This window comes from Centrocercus urophasianus, unplaced genomic scaffold (genome assembly GCF_019232065.1).
Source record: "Centrocercus urophasianus isolate 14NV4802_14NV808 unplaced genomic scaffold, USGS_Curo_1.0 seq_9, whole genome shotgun sequence".
NCBI classification, from domain to species: domain Eukaryota; kingdom Metazoa; phylum Chordata; class Aves; order Galliformes; family Phasianidae; genus Centrocercus; species Centrocercus urophasianus.
In genome coordinates this window covers 23,247,706-23,268,684 of record NW_024885532.1, presented here as the reverse complement: position 1 = coordinate 23,268,684, position 20,979 = coordinate 23,247,706, and the positions used below count along the sequence as shown (strand labels likewise).

The following is a 20,979-nucleotide window of genomic DNA, read 5'->3' as shown; positions in this document are numbered from 1 at the left end:
TAAATGATGCTTTTCTTACCTGCTGTTGATGTATTTATTAGACAAAAGTGAGGGGCACCATTTTAAATGCACCAGATAACAAGTGATATATCAACAACATACAAATATTTTATCCAGTTATTGCTTGCTCCCTCCTGACATCTTCATAATCAAGTTCTTAGGGAAGGAAGATTTAGATGAGATGTCAGGGGGAAGTTCTTTACAGAGAGAGTGGTGAGGTGCTGGCACAGGCTGACCAGAGAGGTTGTGGATGCCCTGTTCATCCCTGGAGGTGTTCAAGGCCAGGCTGGATGGGGCCCTGGGCAGCCTGGTCTGGTATTAAATGTGGAGGTTGGTGGCCCTGCATGTGGCAGGGGGTTTGGAAATCCATGAATTCTTGAAGTCCTTTCCAACCCAGGCCATTCTGTGATTCTTAAAAAAAGAATTACTGGGAGCATCAAAATAATTCTAGAATGTAAGAAAAAAACTTCTGCTAGGATTTCCATGAGTTGCACGTAAAATGCAAACCAAGAACCTTTATGCAAATATTTATCAGTCATCTTAGTGGCCTCAAACACTGCTATAACTGTTCATGTGTATTTATAATGCAAATGACCAATCTGCATATCCCTCTATGCCATTTACATACTTCTAGGTAAGCCTCATGTTAATTAAGGTAACTGGAACTCAGATAACAAAGCTCTTCTCACTGTTAGACACTGCATACTCCAAGCACTTCTTCTCACTGTTAGACACTGCATACTCCATTATTTCCAAGCTTGCAGTTCTGTGCTTGAAATTAACCTTATATTTTCAGCTAACATCCAAACTGCTCAACAGAAACCAAAGAGTGCCAAGAATAAGCTCTAAGCTGTAGACATATATTTTCTGAAATAAAACATTCTAGCAGTATCTTGTATGACATACTTCAGGACCTAGTTCTGCACTTTTTCTCATCACTGTAGGAAATTCTTCCCTGAATCCTGCTCCTTTTATGTAAAATGAAAATGAAACAAGAAGAGAAAAAGTCAAATTAGTGGCACTTTAAAGATTCTTAGTAAGTCTCTCAAGAATTTCCTCTGTAAATTAGAGTATAAACTTCAGGTAGACCTGTAAGTCTTACTGAGGATTACATTATGCTAATGGATACTGCAATGCCTGAACACAGTCCCAACAGCATTCTGAGTTCCATTGCAAAGGAGAACTTTCAGCTTGGAGAGAAAAGCAGCAAAATATACTTGTTTGCCTCATAGTTACTTAAAAGTGGTATTAATCAACTTATGCTCATTTTCCTCTCAAATTATATATGGAGAGTTCAAGGCTGGGCAGGGCTTCGAACAACCTGCTCCAGTGGGAAGTGTCCTGCCTACAGCAGGGGAGTTGGAATTAGATGATCCTGGGGTCCCAGGTCCCTGCCAGCCCAAACCATCCTATGATTCTATATAGGCTTTGACACAGTGTTTTGTAGTAAAAATATGCTCTCTGTACTCTTCATTCAAATATTAGGTATAAAGGACATTGCAAAAAGCAGGGAAGAGATTTTTTTACAGCTGAAGTGGTCCAAAGAAACTGCTCATTCATACATGGACATCAAACAACTATAGAAAGAAGTGTTTCAGAATACACCACCCCACAATCTCAGAGCTCAACAGAAAGTGGCATTTTCAATCTAAGATTTCCACATTAATTGCACATATTTTTAAGAACAAAGAACTAAATCAATCCTTCAAGCTTGACCCTTCAAGCCTGACTTGGATAGAGACACCAACAAAACATCTATATTTGCACCCAAAACACTGCCTCTACATGAAGAGGAGGAGTGGGGGGAAAAGGCCTCCAGCAACTTTAATTTAAACAAAAGGAGAGAAATTGTTTCCTCTTTTTGCAAGCGGGGAAGGAACTGTTGTGCTTCCCATAAAGGAAATTCAAACAATTCTAAAGAGAAGAGAGAAGCATTTCAGATGTGCAGGAACGAAGAACTCTTATTTTGTCCTGAGCTTCCTTTTTTTCCTTTTTAAGCAATTACACAAATTATTTTAACTACAAGAACGTAAGAAACTCACAAACACTTCACCAAGTACTTCAGCTTTTGTTACTTTTTTATCCTTTAAACAATATTTGAAAGATTTTTGGCATCTATGTATTAGAACATACTTGGGGAAACAAAAACTAATCCAGAAAACTGGTTAGTCAGTCCAAACGTCCACTTTTGGTGGAAAATATTTAAGTTTTCGTTTAACTTTTACTTGCTATTGGTATGTGCAGTTTCATTTGCATCAAGCTAGCACATTTCCTGATACGTAGGAGTCTTTTACTGGCAAAACTATAAGTCATCCAGTATTAGTCTGGCTATATAACAATTATCTGCTCACCAGAAACCATGGTACACTCATTTTATGACTTTTCTGCTACACTTGGGTTTTGCTGTTGTTGTTTTGTTTGTTTGCTTTTAAGGAAAAAGGCAATTTTCAGTGTGCTTGTGTAGGTTGCTCCGAAAGTAATGCTTCTTATCTATTTCCATGGAAACGACAACAGATACAAAAAGTACAGTTACATTTTGATAGAGCAAATTCTCAGCTCCAAAATAATCTTTCTCAACATAGTCACCACCGTGAGCTACGCTTTTTCCTCAGCGATGAATAAGTGCCTGCAGGCCGTGCTCATGAAAATCTGCTCCAGTGGAAGTGACCCACAGCTGGAACGTACCAGCCCACTGCCTCACTGTGCTCACATCCACTGACTGGTCTCCAGAAGTGTTCAGTGAGCACTCCAATGGAGTCGGTGGGTGCCATTTTGTCCACATGGTAGACATTCTAGCCATTATAATCATCCCAATCTCACAAAGGGTTCTGTATCCAAGGATTTCCAGCTTTTTTAACAATTTAGACGGCCTCATGTTGCAAAGAAGTAGTGAACTAGCTCTTACACAGACAGAGGGAACAGCATCACAGAAAACTTTACCAAGATTGGAAGAAAATATCTTTGACACAACTAGAAACAGACTTCCTGGCTCCCCATCTCAATCATTAAAAATCCCTTCCTGTACATGCACACATACACTCAAACAGGAACTGTAGTAAATAGACTAAATGCACTTCAGGAGTCATCATTACCTATGAAAATGAATAAATAACACTTGGGGCAAAAAAAAAAACAAACAAACATCCTGCTATGGTTTCTAGTGCAACAAATAGCACTAGTTCTTTTGCATGAGCTTGCTGAACTGAAGTGGGAACAAATGAGTGCCGTCTTGCAGATACGTCTCTACAAGCAGAACGTTTTTTTTCTTTACACTATAATAGAGCTGCATGCAGTGTAGCACACATCTCTGACAAACTGTTTAGCAGAGTGCACTACAGTGCTTCTAAATTCATTGTAGTGTTATTAGTGTTGAAGCTGCTTTTCCTCTAAAATAAGTTGGAACACTTATTACAAGCAACAACGCGATACACAAGTTCAGAATGCACAACTGCCTGCAGTTTCTGTATTATTCCAGCACTGAAGACCTGAAAAACACTAGAGGAACATGCAACGCTGGTCAGAAAATCCAGAAGTTTGGAAAGCCTTCAAACAGTTGTTTTAATTTCAGTGAAACATTTCTTTGCAACTCAACCTGGACTTCTGAAGTTAAGGGTTCCTGCTCTATGCCCTAACTGAGAGCAAACTCAGTTCTAGGACATCCGGGGGCACAAAGATGCAGCAGTTGAAACAGCATAGGGTCCTACCGGCTGCTTTACTTGCAAATTGCTAGGATTACAAGGATTCTTCCTTCTGCTCAGTGCTAGAACAGATCCGCCATATAAATTCAACATCACTCAAGGGTGCAAAGAATGCTCTCTCAGCTTGGATATCTATACTCTGGTAAGGAGAGCTAAGGGACATCCAACTGAAGAAGCTTACAAAATCCTCACTGCTGAAGTGAGAGATGATTTCTAGCATTACATCAACTCTTGGCTTCAAGAAGCCCACACTCACTCTCCTGTCATTCCCTCTCCTGTTGATGGAAAAGGAGCCTTTGTTCACCTACCACTAGCAACAGAGGATAAGCTTGAGACATTCCTGCCTTTGGAAAAGCAGGCAGACTCAAATACGCATCTCCCTTCAGCAGCAGCATCATTTCCTTTGCAGGAAAAAACTCCCGGCCCCCAGGGTCCACCCTGCAGCTGTTTCCTCCTGCCTGCCCCCACCTCCCCACCCCAAAGGAAGGTTTGCCGGCAGCAGAGGTGTGGTGTGTAAGGAAGGTCATTACCATGTGAAATCTTACTCCTGAGACCCAATGCAGGATGCATAAGAAAGAAGAAAGAAAAAAAAAAAAAAAAAAAGCTAAAAAGTCCCCTTTAGCCCTAAGAGGCTGTCAGGAAACAACATTTAACCATGCATTACAACTGCTTTTGCAAGGGAAAGCCAGGAAAGGCAACTTTATATTAAGCTACAAATTCAGTGAAATAAACAAGACTGCCACACTCACCTTTTTACTACTCTGCTTTACAGTTATGAATTTCAGAAATATTTAAATATATTTATATATGTGTTTCTAGTGATTATGGCCCACTGAAGGAAACTACTTGACTTCACCTCCAAATCAAGGTGAGCGGGTTTCACAGAAGCAAAACTGAAATGAAATAAGCCAAACTCCTTTTTTTCTAACATGTTTCTGAATTTTGTTTGGGATATCCTACATTAAGAAACCACGTCAAAACCCCGTGCTGAAATTACTTACTCTCCTTTACAAAAGACTGGACAATTTCTGTCTAGCAGAGCTTTGCTTATGCACAGCTGATTAAAATCATGTTCAAAGAGCCACACCACCCAGCTAGATATGAAGAGGTTTGTTGTTCGAAGACTTTGAAACATACTGGGTTTGATGCCAGAAGTCAGTGAGTCTGTCTGTCTGTCCATGCTGATGCAAAATAAACAAATCTATCTAAATGGAGATGCATCTCCTACCTGCCTTCCCTGGAGGCACAAGAGCTGCTTTAAAAAAAAAAAAAAAAAAAAAAAAAGTATTACTTAACAATTTAATTGGTTACAACATGCTTTCATTTCATTAATCGGTGACTAAGGGGAATATTTTGGGCACGTGTGATAAGTGCCCCACTATATTATCAAAACCAACTGCACAGTGCAGTATTCGAAACATGCTTTGTGAAAAGCACCATCTTACTGATCAGGAGTAATTTGGGATACGGGCTAAAATTTCCCATGTGAGGAATCAAGTTAATTCAGCTGAATTAAAGGACAAGAGGGAACAGCCTCAAGTTGAACCAGGGCAGGTTGAGGTTAGATATTAGGAAAAGTTTCTTCTTGGAAAGAGCAGTGGACACAGGCTGCCCAGGGAGGTGGTGGAGTCACCATCCTTCTCTACAGGTGTGTTCCAGATCTGTGTGGATGTGGCGGTGAAGAACGCAGTTATTGGGCATGGTGGGATGGGTTGGTGGTTGGACAAGATGATTTTAGCCATCTTTTCCAATCCTAATGGTTCTGTAGGTTTCCTAGCACAGGTTACAGTGTCTCACTGCCCCTCAGCTGAGGGGATGTCCCAGGGTCACTCCAGGTCTGCCACACCTGTGCGTCACCCTGTGTAAGTCATGAGGTGAAATTATCTCTCAGTGTTACTTTGTCCCTCATGAAGAACATATTGGTGTATCAGGGGAATCAACACCTAGCTCCTCAGCTGATTTGGTGTAATTAACGTGTTATCTATCACAAGGAAACATGTCTTTCCAAGGGCGTAAGCTTAGCTTCAGCTGCACATGTAACAGGAAACCCCAACGAGGAAACAGGTTAACCTTTAGGCGCGAGAGCCGCTCAGACACACGCCTCCTCGCAGCGGGGCGAGCCGGCAGCCCCAGCGCGGACACTGACCGCCCAGCAGCCGCACCACCACGGACCCCGGGCTGGCAGAGACCGGCGAGGCCTCTCCTCCCCGTGATGTCACGCTACGGATGGGGCGAGCTCTGCCTGCCCCCTCCCCTCCTTTCCTCCCTCCCTCCCCGCCTCCCGCAGGAGCCGACACGCCGCGGCGCCGCCCTGCCCTCGCAGCCGCTCTGCCTCCCGCCCGCGGCGGGGTGAGCGCTCCGCCGGGCTGCAGAGCTCGTTGTGCAGAGAGGGCTGCGGGAAAAGACATGGAAGCTCTCACGCTTCGCAGAGCCCGGGAAACGGCTCTCTGAAACCCACGTGGTGCCCGGTTACTTCCACTTGGACGACATGAGCTGCAGCTCAGAATAAGGCGGAAAGTTCTTCACCGAACCGAGGGAGGAAAGATGGAAGTAAGCAAGGCTGGCGCTTACCTGGTCTGCCGCAGACAACGTGCTGCATGATTACAACGGCGGTGGGAAGAGAGGAGCGAGCTCCTGGCGATGAACCCCACCACGCACAGTGCTTCTCTGAAGCTCTGAGGAGGAGCAGAAGCACATCTGCAACAGTGCTGGAAGTTTTTAAACGTTGCCCTGAAAACACCGGAGAAAGCTGCGCATCACAGCAATTGAGGCTTGTATTTCTGATATACCATTATAATGGTAAGCTCTAACTGCTCCACTGAGGACTCCTTTAAATACACTTTATATGGCTGTGTCTTTAGCATGGTATTTGTTCTCGGCCTCATAGCCAACTGCGTTGCTATCTACATTTTCACTTTTACATTGAAAGTGCGGAACGAGACCACGACGTACATGCTGAATTTGGCAATATCGGATCTGCTGTTCGTGTTTACCTTGCCCTTCAGGATTTATTACTTCGTGGTAAGGAACTGGCCCTTCGGAGACGTCCTGTGCAAGATCTCCGTCACGCTGTTCTACACCAACATGTACGGGAGCATTCTGTTCCTGACCTGCATCAGCGTGGATCGCTTCCTAGCGATAGTGCACCCTTTTCGCTCCAAGACTCTTCGCACCAAGAGGAACGCCAGGATTGTGTGTGTGGCGGTGTGGATCACGGTGCTGGCAGGAAGCACGCCGGCCAGCTTCTTCCAGTCCACAAACCGCCAAAACAACACAGAACAAAGAACGTGCTTTGAAAACTTCCCTGAGTCCACCTGGAAGACCTACCTGTCCAGGATCGTTATCTTCATTGAAATCGTGGGGTTTTTCATTCCCCTCATCTTGAACGTGACCTGTTCTACCATGGTCTTACGGACTTTGAACAAACCGCTTACATTAAGTCGGAATAAATTAAGCAAGAAAAAGGTACTCAAAATGATTTTTGTCCACTTGGTGATATTCTGCTTCTGTTTTGTGCCTTATAACATCACCTTGATACTTTACTCTCTGATGAGAACGCAGACGTGGATTAATTGCTCGGTGGTGACTGCGGTCAGGACTATGTACCCTGTCACCCTATGCATCGCCGTTTCAAACTGCTGTTTTGATCCTATAGTGTATTATTTCACCTCAGATACAATCCAAAACTCGATAAAAAACAACAGGTTCACCAGAACACGCGATAACAGGTTCTCTGAAATGCCACTGTCAGAAAACTTTCTGCAACACAGCTTTCAGACCATAAAAATGAAAATATTTGACAGTGACTCTCCAAGATAAACTGTATTAGGAGACTGTTGGGACTAAACTGGAATTAGAAGCCTGCACGTTTCTTCAGCTGTGAAAATATATCCTGGTCTGTAAACGTTACTTCTTCACATTAGAAAATGTTTATGGTAAGACTGTAAAAGTGTTAACAGTACACAGAGAAAGTATTTTATGAATTTCTATCAGATGTCTGTTTTGACTCGTTTTTATGTTTTAAAAAAAAAAACAAACAACAACCTTTTGGTTTCAGCCTCGGTTACGAAAGTCCAAAGACTGGTTTGTCAAGTCAGAGAAATGGAAAATATTGTTTTTTCCAAAAATTAAAACTGCTTTTTTAAAATAATCGTATCAATTCCCAAGTTACTGAAGACAGGGGGGCGAAACTGATTGGCTTACACTACAGACTCCAGTTACTGATCATATTGGTCGTGTAAGTTCAGCTGGCATGCCTGCTTCTGAATCTCCTCTTTCCCCCTCCCTCCCTTGCTCCTAACCCCTTTTTCTCCCTGCAGCTTCCTCCCTCATTATGCTTGTGAGGAGCTTCAATCGCCGTGCTACAAGATTTTAATTTCTCCCATGCATGCCCTTCACTTTCCTTAAGCAGTAAATTATGGACCCGCCACTGTTCCCATAAAAACAGTAGGTATCTTCCCCTCCACTAACATCCCTTTTCTCCACAGCTACAAACCACTCTTTTTCCCTCATTATCCAAATTAACATGCCCACTTTAACCCCAGTAACAGTTATTCTCAACAGATCCAGCTTCATACTACTGTTTCTGTTTCAAAACTAGAAAGACTGTTCTGTTTCTTCCACTTATCTGATAGAAATATTCTTCCTCCACAAGCCTTGTCCTCATAAAGAAATTAAATCTTCAGGCAGTTTAGGGCTTCTGGAAACATGTCAGAAAAACTGGTTTTTCTTCTTGTCTCTGTCTCAGATGTCTGTGCAATTATAACTACGGGAACCTCTGATGACTGAAGCGAGTGCTTTAGGTACAATACAACCTTATTAAACTCTTCTGTGAAAAGTTCCTCAAGTTTTAAGCAAAATAACATCCTCCAAGTAAGGTAATTCAATCTCTTAGGGGTTTGTTACTAGAAAAAATATGACCTTTGGTAACTAAAAGTAAGTATATGCATCAGCCAAAATATTTCTTTCAAGAAATTATTTAGTTTCTCAAAGCAACTCAAGCACAGTACAGTTCAGAATGAACTTTTCTCAATCTCTGTCTGAGAAAACTTTGATTTTTACCATTTCAGCATTTAAAATCTCAAATGCTATTCTCCTGCAATCGTTACAGAGCATAAAAATAAATTACTTGAGGCTGTGCATCGGCAAGACTAATTGAGGCGCTTTGAAAAGTCAAAGCCAATGTAAAGAGAGAAGTCTATTTATAATGTTACAAACAGCAGTGTGTACACAGGAGTGTTTTAAAATGTCCTGCCACATACATTTCCTGGCTATTAAAACATTGTGTACATTTTCCTCAAAATTAATTTAACATCCCTGTAACATTCAATAAATACTTAAAAGGTAGAAGTAAGTGTTGGGTTTTCCTCCCCAAGGACAATGGAGTGAAAAAGCAAATTAAATTACATTGGTGATTTAGGGCAGTCAGTTGCAACACAGCTACAGTACTACTAAATGCACAGACAATACTCTAATTGAGGCACTTTTCAGGGCAGTATCCAAAACTCCGTGACTCAGTGCAGGCCAAAATGCATACTGGACTATCACAGTACATTATAGATATACTTTATCTGGAGTGCTTTTGCATGATTATCATAAGTAAGTTGTACACTGAATTTCTAATTCAGCAGTATTGATAACTTGTAGTATGAGTACCTCAGGTTTTCCAGTTGTAGTCATTCTCCACGTCTGGTGAAAGGAAAATTCAAGTACTGTGAGCTGAATTACAGAGATAAGCGTATAAATCTAGACTAACAGTTGGAGATGGGCAATGCTCTTTGTTGGGAAATCTTAATCTCCTGATTTATCTTCTGGAAAAAAATGAGAGAGAATGAGAATTCTCTCTCATGAGAAAAAACACTGTGAGTACAAAACTTCTATGTTTCTTAGATAAGAAGTCACTGAGAATCCCAAAGTTCAGAAATCAGATACACATCCCTAATGTCTTGAAGAGCCTGGTTAGTATTAGGAATGATTGGAAAAACAAACAAACAAACAAACAAACTTGGCTACTGGCATTTGTAGTCAGTCACGTTCTTCATGCAGAAGAGGAACATCTGAAATTTAGAGTATCTGTTACTTGAGAAATTCCTGATCTGACCAATGCAGAAGACAGGGAGCAAACCTGTATTCCCCTCAGAAAAGCTGATATAAGACCATGCTCCCAGCTGGTCAGGATTGAATGCAGCTCTCCTCCTTTTCCAGTTCTGTAGGAAGATTATCCTAGAGAGCAGTGCATAGAGCAACATTCCATGGGTACTTTCCTGAACAGCTGCACCCCTTCGGTCTAATCCTGCCTTTGATATCAACTCTGCTGGTAGGAGCTCGTGCCAAAATTTAAATCTAGATGAGGAGTTAATCTCCTAAGTCATGCCAAGGCATCCCAATCAAAAATGGCTTACACTGACAGAGCTCCTGAGTATCTGATATCACACTGCGTGCAGCACTTCCTAAAAGTGCTGTATTTTTACCGGAATGGTTTCACTGCAGGGTTTCAGAGTCCATTTTTAGGACCACATCATGCAGATCTGTTCTTTGTATTTTAGTTTCTCCATATACAGAGTGCAGATAGTGCCCACTTCCCACGAAAATAAAAGCAATTAAAGTTCAGTCAACTCTTTTTTCGATCCAAGACAAAAGAGGCAGCAGTTGCTAACTAGACAATAAACCATCTGTTCACAAGGGGAAAAAATATCAAAAATAACATTTAGCATGTTGTTACTTCAGCAACAAAATATTTTCCATTTAAAACTTGTTATATTATTTTGGATTTCAACTTTAGCCAACTTTAACATCCGCAGCATTCTGCAGCAAAAGGTTTGTGTTAAGTATGTGTGGTGAGAAACCATTCTGCAGCAGGTTTGTGTTGGGTGTTGTGGGTAACAAAGCAAAACAAAACCACCACCTTCTGATTTAAATTCATTGCTTTCAGTACTACCTCCTCATTTCTTTTGGAAAAGGCAAGGAGCATTTGACTGCCAGACAGCCTTTCTGTATCACACCTGATTATTATATACTCCTGTATCACGTATAGCAAACAGCAACTGATTTTTCAGTTGCAACTGCAAACAGCATTCTAACCAGAGATGAGATTTTAGGAATTACATTAAGAACTCTGGTAAAGTTACATTGAACCCAGAGGTATTTTCAGAAATCCCACCTGACCATGGTAAATCCTGGCATTATTTATTCTTCCAAGTTCATTTTTCAGTTTTGTCAATGACAAGCAGTGCCTTCATACTTTTCCAACAGCAAATATATCATAAGATTCTGAAACCTGGGCAGACTTGTAAGTCCTGACAATTTCCTTTAAGCATCACTGACAAAATGCAGAATACATTTCAAAGCTAATGCAAAATTTAAATTTAAAAAATGTATATATTCAAATCAAATGCCTGGCCTGTACTTTTTATCTGGTTATCAGTGCTGAAAACATTAAGTATAAAAACGATTGACAATCACTGAATGAATGTGCTTTCAGAACACAACAGAGCTCATTAAAGATGGATGTAAACCTAGAAAGCCATGCCAACAGCGTAACATTTCTGCAAGAAATTGTATGGAGAAGTTTGCTCTTGTCTTCCAATTCTGCTTTGGCACTGAAGTGCTCTGCAGCCTTTTGCATTTATCATCTCCCTCCATCTCCTGCTTCCTTCCACAACTGCTTACAAAATAAGCTCAGTCTTTCCTTCAAGAAAACTGAACTTATCACAAAACATATAAATAGATAGCATCTGTTTTTCTATAAGACTTATCATTTTGTTGGACAACTAAAGTTCAGGGCTGAGACTTAAAACCCTTTTCTCTATTAAGTGAGCAGTCTTCCTGCTCCAGTTAGAACAAAACTAGAAGAATTATTAAGAATTCTTTGTTTAAATATGAAAAAGCGAAGCACGAGGAATAACAAAGGAAAGCCTTCAGCAAAAAGTTCCCAGCTTTATATTAAGAGGCAGTTCTTCACAAGAATAACTTCCCACACACGCAGCTCTAAGATGTGCCCTACCCTCATCTTTTTCAAACAGCCAGTTGATGCCTTGAAGAAAAAAACATCTGAAAGACACCATTAACAGGAGGCACCAGGAATTAATGCCATTATCTTGGGAATAATATCAAGTCTGCTTCACATGAAAACTGCAGCTAGACCCACTCTTTCGCTTTTCAGATGTGTTTTGCTAAAAATGCTTCTTTATGAAAGGATACACATCATTATTTGAAGTCTTCCTCCTGTAAGCTATGCCACATTAGATCTACTGATTCTCTGTCCTGGCAGGATATTTATAAAAGCTACTATTGATGTAATAAGAAACTGTGGAAAAAAAAAAAAACCAACCAAAAACCAAAAAGCCCTCCTGCTTGCTAAGGAGTGGGCTAATTCACCATTCACCACAGCACCGAGAACTACACTTGACTGAAGTTACAATCATTCATAATAAAAAACTTTGGTGTTATTATCAAGTAATAAAGAGAGTACTTGTAGCACCGCAGGTGTCTCTTAATAGAGGAATTACGTGCAAAACACAATAAATTGAGAGTAATGTATAGATAAATCTGCATTTTCAGCCTAAGTAAAATTATCTGTAAGAAAACTAAATTCAGCAGCTTTTTACTGCCTTGTTTACACAAGTTTCTTTCACATGTCAAAAGTGCTATCTACCCCATGCTCATAGCCTGTTTCACAAGCTTCTCTGTGTTAAGTGCATTAAAAAAATACCCTATCAACCGAGAAAACAAACAAACAAACGAAGTTTGTTCTGTCTAGATAAAATCTGCAAGTTCCTTTGGGCTACTCAAAGCTGGTCCACAAGGAAGAACTAGCAGAGACAGATCACAGAATCATAGAATGGCCTGGGTTGGAAGGGACCTCAAGGATCATAGATTTCCAACACCCTGCCACATACAGGGCCACCAACCTTCACATTTAATACCAGACCAGGCTGCCCAGGACCCCATCCAACCTGGCCTTGAACACCTCCAGGGACGGGGCATCCACAACCTCTCTGGGCAGCCTGTGCCAGCACCTCACCACTCTCATAGTAAAGAAATGTACCATGGAAACAGCATGCCAAACTGGGTGGGCAGGGTGACAGCAGGTCGGGGACTTCCCTGAGCCAAGTTCAGACAAGTTATGGTTTTAACTGAGCCTGAAGTCTCTGTATAGGGATTGAACCATAGAGGTCCAAGTGTTATCTCTAAAGCACAACTGAACCACAGGCCTCTGGCAGCTTGTTCTCTCAGCCAGTGTGACCAGCAAACTCCATCTGACCAAAAAGCTTCAACAAAACACAGGCAAATCACCTTCCTGGAAGACTGGGACTGTGAACACTATGCATGCTCAACAGGTGTAAGCAGAGTGGGATCCTCATCACAGATAAAGACATTGTATAATTGGAAAATCACTGTAAGGTGCACACAGTGATACAGATGCATAACAAATACCAGATATTTACACAGCATAAAAGAGGTAAGCACCTGTTTGGCCTACAAAAAAACAACAAACAGAACACACCATTCATATGTGTATGCAATAACTCCGAGAAAATATAAGTGGAAAGAAAAAACCTCTTTCTAATGACGTGTGGTATGGTGGTAATTTGAGTTTGGCAAGAGAGTATCAGCCCTTTGAGAGCTTGAAAACTGAGCAGAAAGCTGGAGAAAAACGCATTCACATGTGTTATTTGGTACCTACTTTGCTTACTAATGAAAACAAAAACTATCTTCCATGGAAAAGTGAACTATGGAATGGCTCAAATAACTCAGAAATAAGGACAGAAAGAACAATGTAAGCTTCTGATAACTAAAGAGGACTGTGACTCACATAAAAACATGCAAGCCAAGAAAAGCTGTATTCTACCAAATGACAAAACATTTACAAAATTATAAAGATTGAGAGCATAAGCCTACCCAAGTTGGGAGCAGCAGGGATGCAGCTGCAGAATTTAATCCGTGTATTGTTTACTTTTGCATTCTATGTGACAGTACCATTAAATTTCCCCCAATTCCACCAGAGTTTACAAAATTAAACAACTGTAAGCATTGCTCTGAATTTTATATTTTTCCTCGTGGGCAACCTTTGAAAATCTCAACAAAGTACCAGAATTTCAGGGGTTGGGAGGGACCTCAAGAGATGGAGCCCAACCCCCCTGCTAAAGCAGGTACCCTAGAATAGGTCACACAGGTAGGCATCCACATGGATGTGCAAGTCATTGCAGTGCAGACATTGCAGTGCTGCAGAATGAATTCATACTACCTGAAGTGCATACTGCCTAGAAACAGAGTAGAACTGAAAATTGGAGTCCTACAGGCATGGTATGGTCACCAAAACACTAAACAGTACAGAAACTGAAAAGCAATGATTCCCAGAAAGTTATTTCACTTTTTCTGGTTAAAACATTACTAGTAATCGGGACAACCTTAAGGGGGAAAAAAAAAACAACACAAAAACAAAACCACTAAAAAGCACGGTATGATGCTAACCAAGTCTTACTTCTGTGGCTAAAACTGCATAGGGATTAGAACAATCAGAGCAGGGCATCTGCATATTGCAATCAACCTAGCTGCAAGCTGCACAGGGCACAAAACCCAGCTTGCTATTGCAGCTGTAGTTGAGTCACACTGTCACCTAGCCCCTGCTTCTGCAACCATAAGGTTACGGTCTGCAGGTCGTTTACTTGCACATGGTTTTCATAAAGGGAAACCACAGGCATCAATGCGAAATGCTGCCCCAGTAGCCACCTCTACCCTTTAAAGCAGTAGATGAAGCAGAGAAAAAACTGAAATCTATATTCACGAACAAGCATTCAAACTTCAAAGAATGAGAACATTGCATAGCTGCTATGTCTTAGGTAATCCCTTTGGCCATGTTTGTACTTGAATCTAAATTGCATCTTAAGGGTTGGGCTGCCTTGGTTTTACTGCAACAGACAAATCCAATAATATGGTTCTAGCATAACCAACACTTCACGACCCTAGTGAGCACTTCATACCCTTTTTAAGTGCCTGCCAAGGATTGAGCATGTTACCAATATGGACAAATACAGGAAATGCAAGACCTCAGCTTTAGGTGTTCTGGTTTCTATTCCAGTAGCCTAGAGGATTTAGCTGGATGGGAACACCCAAGCATGAATAACAGCTTGAGTCATCCTCACGATACATAGGAGTGGCAAAACAGATTTTCAAAGTGATGGTGCAGACACTGGAGTGAAGATTACCATTCAGCAGTCTTCCTGGTTTTTCAGTCTGCCTTCAGCTGTTCAGGCAGGTTTCAAGCCTCTAAAAGCACAGTATTGTTTCTTTAAAAGACAACTCTTTAGATAGCTAGGAAGGTGAGAAAAATCATTTTTATATACGCAAAGGTATATTACACAGTTGATTTTATATATTTGCTTAAGCTAAAAAAAGCACATAATAATATGGTACATACACACAGAAAAAGCAGCCATCTCACTTCTAAGAATGTACCCAGTATCATAAAGGCAGGAATTTAAAAACTAGAGTTTTGTTTGAACCCTGCAATCCAGCTTTTCTAGCCCCATTTGTCACAACTGAAGTGTCAGAGCTAATTTTTAACCTTAAAAATAAAAATAAGTACGTGCAGCACAACCACTATGATTCCTTAGTACTATCATGCTAACCAGCAGTGATGTCTGATGTGATGTGTGTGATCACACACACTTCTGGAACACACGCATAATGCAACAAGTATATTTAGTTTGTACAGACAGGAAACCTCAAATCAACTCTCAGTTCCTTCTTTAAGGTTAAAGTTGCAGTCTCCTAACATAACTCCCAGGAGCATGACAAGCATGTGGGATGGCGTCACTTGGTGGCACTTAGCACAGTTTTCAATCTTTAAGAAAAACCCTCAAAGATTCAAAGTTAGAAATCACTGTCCGTATCAGCATCCACAGTGAGACGGGGTATTTTGGGTACCTAAAATCCATAAGCTCACAGCAGATCGTTCCTGTGGACATTACCAATCTGATGCCTGCTATTCATTAGGTGCCTTACATTTACACACCAGTATAGCTCCCTAAGTAAATCACCTCCTGCCAGTGAGGAGCTGTCATTCTGGATAAGCCAAGCATTTTTGTGCCTATAGCACCAACCAGATATTCCCACATCTAAAGTCTTTGAAAGGTAAAATGTAGCAGACATGAGAAGGAGCATGTCTGACACAGATTGGATTTGCTGAAAAAAAGGCCAAGTGCTGTGCAGGAACACGTACAGTTCTTGGAACTTGAAGGAGATACAACGTGAGAATGTGTGACTCAGTGCCGGCGCTGAGGTCACTCGTGTGGTTGAATCCACAACTACCTTTGTAGTCGCTCACATAACGAGCCAGGGCCTGTGCAAAGGCCTTGAGGGCAAGCAGCAAAGCACAGCTTTCACCCACACAGTTGAAGCTTCCTCACCCATTAATCCATACCGGCAGTGGAAAATAGTCTGTGATCTGCATCATCCCCTGCACCTTGCCTGGGCATTGTCCAGAAGAGTGCTGACAAAGCCAGAAGGAGCCAGGGAACAAGTCACCAGAAGAATACTGCAGATGGCTGCCAGGCAGTGCTCAAAACTGAACCACAGCCTCTTTCAGGCTGTTCGTACAGATGCAGCCTCAAACTCCCTCCCTCACCATTTGGCCTTGCTTGGCTGCCCATCAGAAAGGTTTTAAGGTCGGTCCACTAATTCAACAGCACGTTATTCATCCAGTAACCTCTCATCCAAATCGTTGACGGTATTGGCCACTCCTATTTCTCCTTCCAATTTTAATAGGAATGACTTAAGATACATACGTCAAAGAGAGGACTTCTTAACTGCATGTAGACATCTACCTTCCGAGGCAGAGGTATAAGACTTCAGAGAAACCTAACAGAAAAGACTGCTAAGAAGGTTCCATGCCCTCAGGATAATTAGCTAACCTCCATTTTTAGATGTTCAGTTCCTCCTTACAAGGAGCACGGAAATCTAACTGGAAACTGTATGCTGCATCTAAGAAACCAAGTGCTGGAGTATGGGGAGCACCACAATAACCCTGCCCTTGTGGAATCAAAGACTAGGGGCTGCATAGTTAAGCTTATCCTCTACTAAATACTAATGGGTACTTAACCTGTATCTCCTTGCAGCTTCATCTTAACCTGGATTTGTCTAACAGTGTTTAAATAAATCTTAGACATGCTTGTTTAATGTTTGTCTCTGTACTGCATGATCAAAGTAGCTCTGCTGTCATTCCAGCTCAGGGAGTGTGTCATATTTATGACACAAATATATTCTCTGGGAATATGCTGTTTTCTTCAGGAAGGTAATTCTTCCACAATGAGCTGCATAATTTAAAGCCAACAGTAGTCTTTGCTGTGGGATGAGGCAGCTGAATACAAACATTAACTACATATTTAGTTGACAAATAGATATTGCAAACATTGAATTATGTTAAATCTGTGATACGTGACAGAACAGCACTGCAAATGTTGTTGCAAATGCTGGCCAATAGAAACCACAGAGTAGGTGCAGATGGAGGAGAAGCATTATGGAGCACAGTGTAGCTGCCAAGCCTTGAGCTAGCACTGCACTGTGCTCCAGTCCTGGTTCAAGCCCAGATGGGATTGGCAGCACACCACCAAGTTCACTATCCTACTTCAGATTATATTTTAACTCTTAAGATGAATAATCTGGTAGAGAAACCTTTAAAGAGGTCTATGGTGTCACCACTTATAGTGCAGTGCACTGCTTCAGGTCATCTGTCTCACACACAAAAAAGAAAGCCTAGCACTCAAAATGAGACTGAGAATTAACTCCATTTAGCCCAGCTCACAAGGCTTCCCCATTCCTTTCTGGGCTGCTGTGGGGCTGCAGGGGGCAACACAGTAGTCTCCCTCATCTGCCAACCACAGAAGCTACCAGGTAACCTTTTAAAAACACAGTCCTCCAAGGAATACCCTTTGGACTCCTCATGCTTATGTAGATGCACTGAAGTATGGCTTCAAGTATGCCAAACATGATATGAAACATGTATGCTGTCCTCTTCACCTGCTGTAACTGTGGAAAGGCATTTATGAAAGCACAGTCTTTAAGCAGAGGTACCAACAGCATGAAAGCAGCAAAATGCATTGCCTGGCCCTCCCTGTTCATGGCTGAGAGGCCAGGAAACACAACCAGATGGATTTGTAGGAACGAATCACAAAGACTCTACAGGTGTTGACTTTCTGTTATAATTCAGCAAAAAAAAAAAAACAGCTAAGTCATAGAATCAGAGAATCATAGAATGGCCTGGGTTGAAAAGGACCACAATGCTCATCCAGTTTCAACCCCCTGCTATGTGCAGGGTCACCAACCAGCAGACCAGGCTGCCCAGAGCCACATCCAGCCTGGCCTTGAATGCCTCCAGGGATGGGGCATCCACAGCCTCCTTGGGCAACCTGTTCCAGTGCATCACCACCCTCTGTGTGAAAAACTTCCTCCTAATATCTAACCTAAACCTCCCCTGTCTCAGTTTGAAACCATTCCCCCTTGTCCTATGGCTATCCACCCTCATAAACAGCCATTCCCCCTCCTGCTTATATGCTCCCTTCAAGTACTGGAAGGCCACAATGAGGCCTGCCCGGAGCCTTCTCTTCTCATGCTGTCCCAAGAAACAAATGCATTTTAGATGGGCCAGATGTTTTGCTCTTAACATGGACTGTGGAGGTTGATAGATTTTGTGTCTGATTTACTGGCACTGAAAGCCTGTTCTTTCCTGGTTCTTCTGAATTCACTGCAGCAAGCAGCAACACTCATGTCAAACACACAGTGGAGCAGCTAACAGGGCTTTCTCTAAGGGAAACTCAAAGATCCAGGAATGCATTCATATGGCCTTAATCTGAGATATTCAAACAATTCCTTTTATAAACTGGCTACAAGGAGAGATCAGTTTGACAGAAAAGGCTGAATGTGAGCCCCCAGGCTGGCTCCATCTCATGCGAAACAGACAAACCATTCCAAGGTTTAAAATGTACTTATATCAATAAGATAAAAATGAATCAAGGGGTACAGACACCTTTATTTTGGAATCTAAAGTAATTTTAGTTCCTTTAAATAAAGTTACCAAATGTAAGTAGTGCCCTAAATATTTTAATGAGGTATTTTAATGAGGCACAAATGCTCTACAGTTAAATATACAGATATTTTGGTATACTTCATGAATAAAAAAATATGTAGCAAATTGGTCTGCATATAATCTGCATCTGTAAGCATCACAACCTCATTTGTGAATAATTTTTAATGGGATAAAAGGGCCTTCTAACTTTAGGGTTCAATTAAGATTTAAAGAAAATGAAATACTTTCCCTACCACTTAGTGTCAACATTTGCCCCTTTTCAAAATTAAGTATTACTGAGAAGACTTTTCCGTATTTTTGCACTATTTGGGGGTGGGTTTTTTTGGTTGTTGTTTTTATGATTTCTTTTTTCCTAAAAAGAAAGGAAATGTTTGATCTCTTTTCTGATGGACAGACAACTAAATCAACTAGCAGTGCAAAAAGCAATAACGTATTCATGAAGACTAGCAAAGAAGCAAAATATTATCTTCAAATACAATCTTTCACATTCACTGGATATTGCTTCCAAAGTCAGATAAAGGTAGATGAACTCTTAAGAGCTTCTCTTCAGAGAAATTATGCAAAGCATTTTTCCTCATGAAAACTCTCCAACAAGTAAAGCTCCAATAAATTCTCTCTTCAATTTCCCCGTCCCTTCAGATCTCACATTATAGCCTTGCTTCCAAAAGCAGTCAGCTTTTGGAAAGCAGAAAAACTGGATAAACACAGACAATACACTTGACTTCCCAAGAGCAGACAAACGTCCTAATGAACAATTCTGCCTGTAAGGGAAGGTAAGAACTAGACCAAAATACAGGGGGCTTTTTTGTTTGTTTTGCGTAAGTTCCACATGCTTACTTCAGAGTATAACACCTTCTCAAGAAAATATATATTCTCTAGGAATATTAGAAAACATTAATCCTCTTAAGATTCCTTCATGTTTACATTATCAGGCAATTTGATTAGAATTAAACCTAAGCAATCACTTGTAAGATATGCATTATAACTAAGTGTAAGTTACCTAGCCACTCTCCTACTTTATAGTATCTGGAGGTAAGAGACATTTAGGAAGTACGTCTCAACTTACGTACTCTTTCTTGAGGAAATCACTAATTAAGATTATACTTTTTTCATCTTGCACAACAGTATACGGAGATATCATCCAGGGAACACACCAGAGGAATACAATAAATCACCACTCATTCACTAGCTGAATCTTTTGAGGAAATCCAAAACCTTTAGCAGACTTCTGCCATTGAAAAATGTCCTCCTTTTGATTAGGTGCAGACCCTCGGGCCCTGCTGCTGTCACACAGAGCAGAGCTCAGCGCTGCCCCTCCGCTCCCTGTGAGGAGCTGCAGCCGCCATTGGGCCGCCCCTCAGCTCCTCTGCTCTGGGCTCAGCACACCAAGGGACCTCAGCAGCCCCTCAAACCTCTCGCCCTCCAGACCCTTCCTCATCTTTATAGCCCTCCTTTGGATTCTAACAGTTCTATGCTGTTCTTACATGACGGGGTCCAAACTGCACCTGAGTAGTCTAAACCTGAATGTTAATTAACCAGCTAGCCTTAGCAACATAGCAACTGGCAGATACATAGGTTATTTGCTGTAATAGTCAATATGGGAGGCAACGATGGATATTCCGTACTAGAAAAAACCCAGAAGTTTGTTTGTAGCCTTATGATGTACACTGCAATTACCCAAAACACAGCAAGATATTAGCACTACCAGCACTTCACTACTCCTCTCCTGAACTACCATTACATCGGTCAGAGACTAAAGGAATGGTTTGGATTGGAAGGGACCTTAAAGATCATCTAGTCCAACCCTTCCTGTCATGGAACATCTTTCATCTTCAGGTTGCTTATGCAGATGTAGACTGGTTAATACTTGCAACCTTTCCCTTAAGGGCAGCTGTAACACCTAACAGGATTCAGATACATCAACTTTTTGTACTCTTTGAATGTAGCACTAGCATATTTGAAGTATTCTTTAAGTTACATTCACAATTTCAGTTCACTGTAAACTACAAGACACCTGCAAGAATTAAGAAATTTATTCAAATGCTTTACATAACGGATGAGAAAGACAGGGATGGACAGCAATGCTGAAGGAAACCTTCTATGAGGAGGCCACAGAAGCCAACACAGAGTCACAGGGTACCTGTACAGACAAGCACATAACTGCTTGTCAGAGCCAGCTACCCTCCATTTTTGAGA

The 20,979-nt window shown here is 41.4% G+C and overlaps 2 protein-coding genes across 2 annotated transcripts in view; one reads left to right on the top strand and one right to left on the bottom strand.

The window, feature by feature from the left end:
• RB1 (RB transcriptional corepressor 1) overlaps positions 1 to 20,979 on the bottom strand; it is a 77,806-nt gene that overhangs the window by 26,239 nt on the left and 30,588 nt on the right. The window lies entirely within an intron of this gene.
• LPAR6 (lysophosphatidic acid receptor 6) lies at positions 6,013 to 7,848 on the top strand. Its single transcript, XM_042838733.1, has one exon. It carries the CDS (start codon positions 6,495 to 6,497, stop codon positions 7,515 to 7,517), a length of 1,023 nt encoding a protein of 340 aa, XP_042694667.1. The 5' UTR covers positions 6,013 to 6,494; the 3' UTR covers positions 7,518 to 7,848.

What these genes read in the sequence shown, in the direction of transcription:
- LPAR6 (XM_042838733.1), top strand. Translation starts at nt 6,495, where the DNA reads ATGGTAAGCTCTAACTGCTCCACTGAGGACTCCTTTAAATACACTTTA.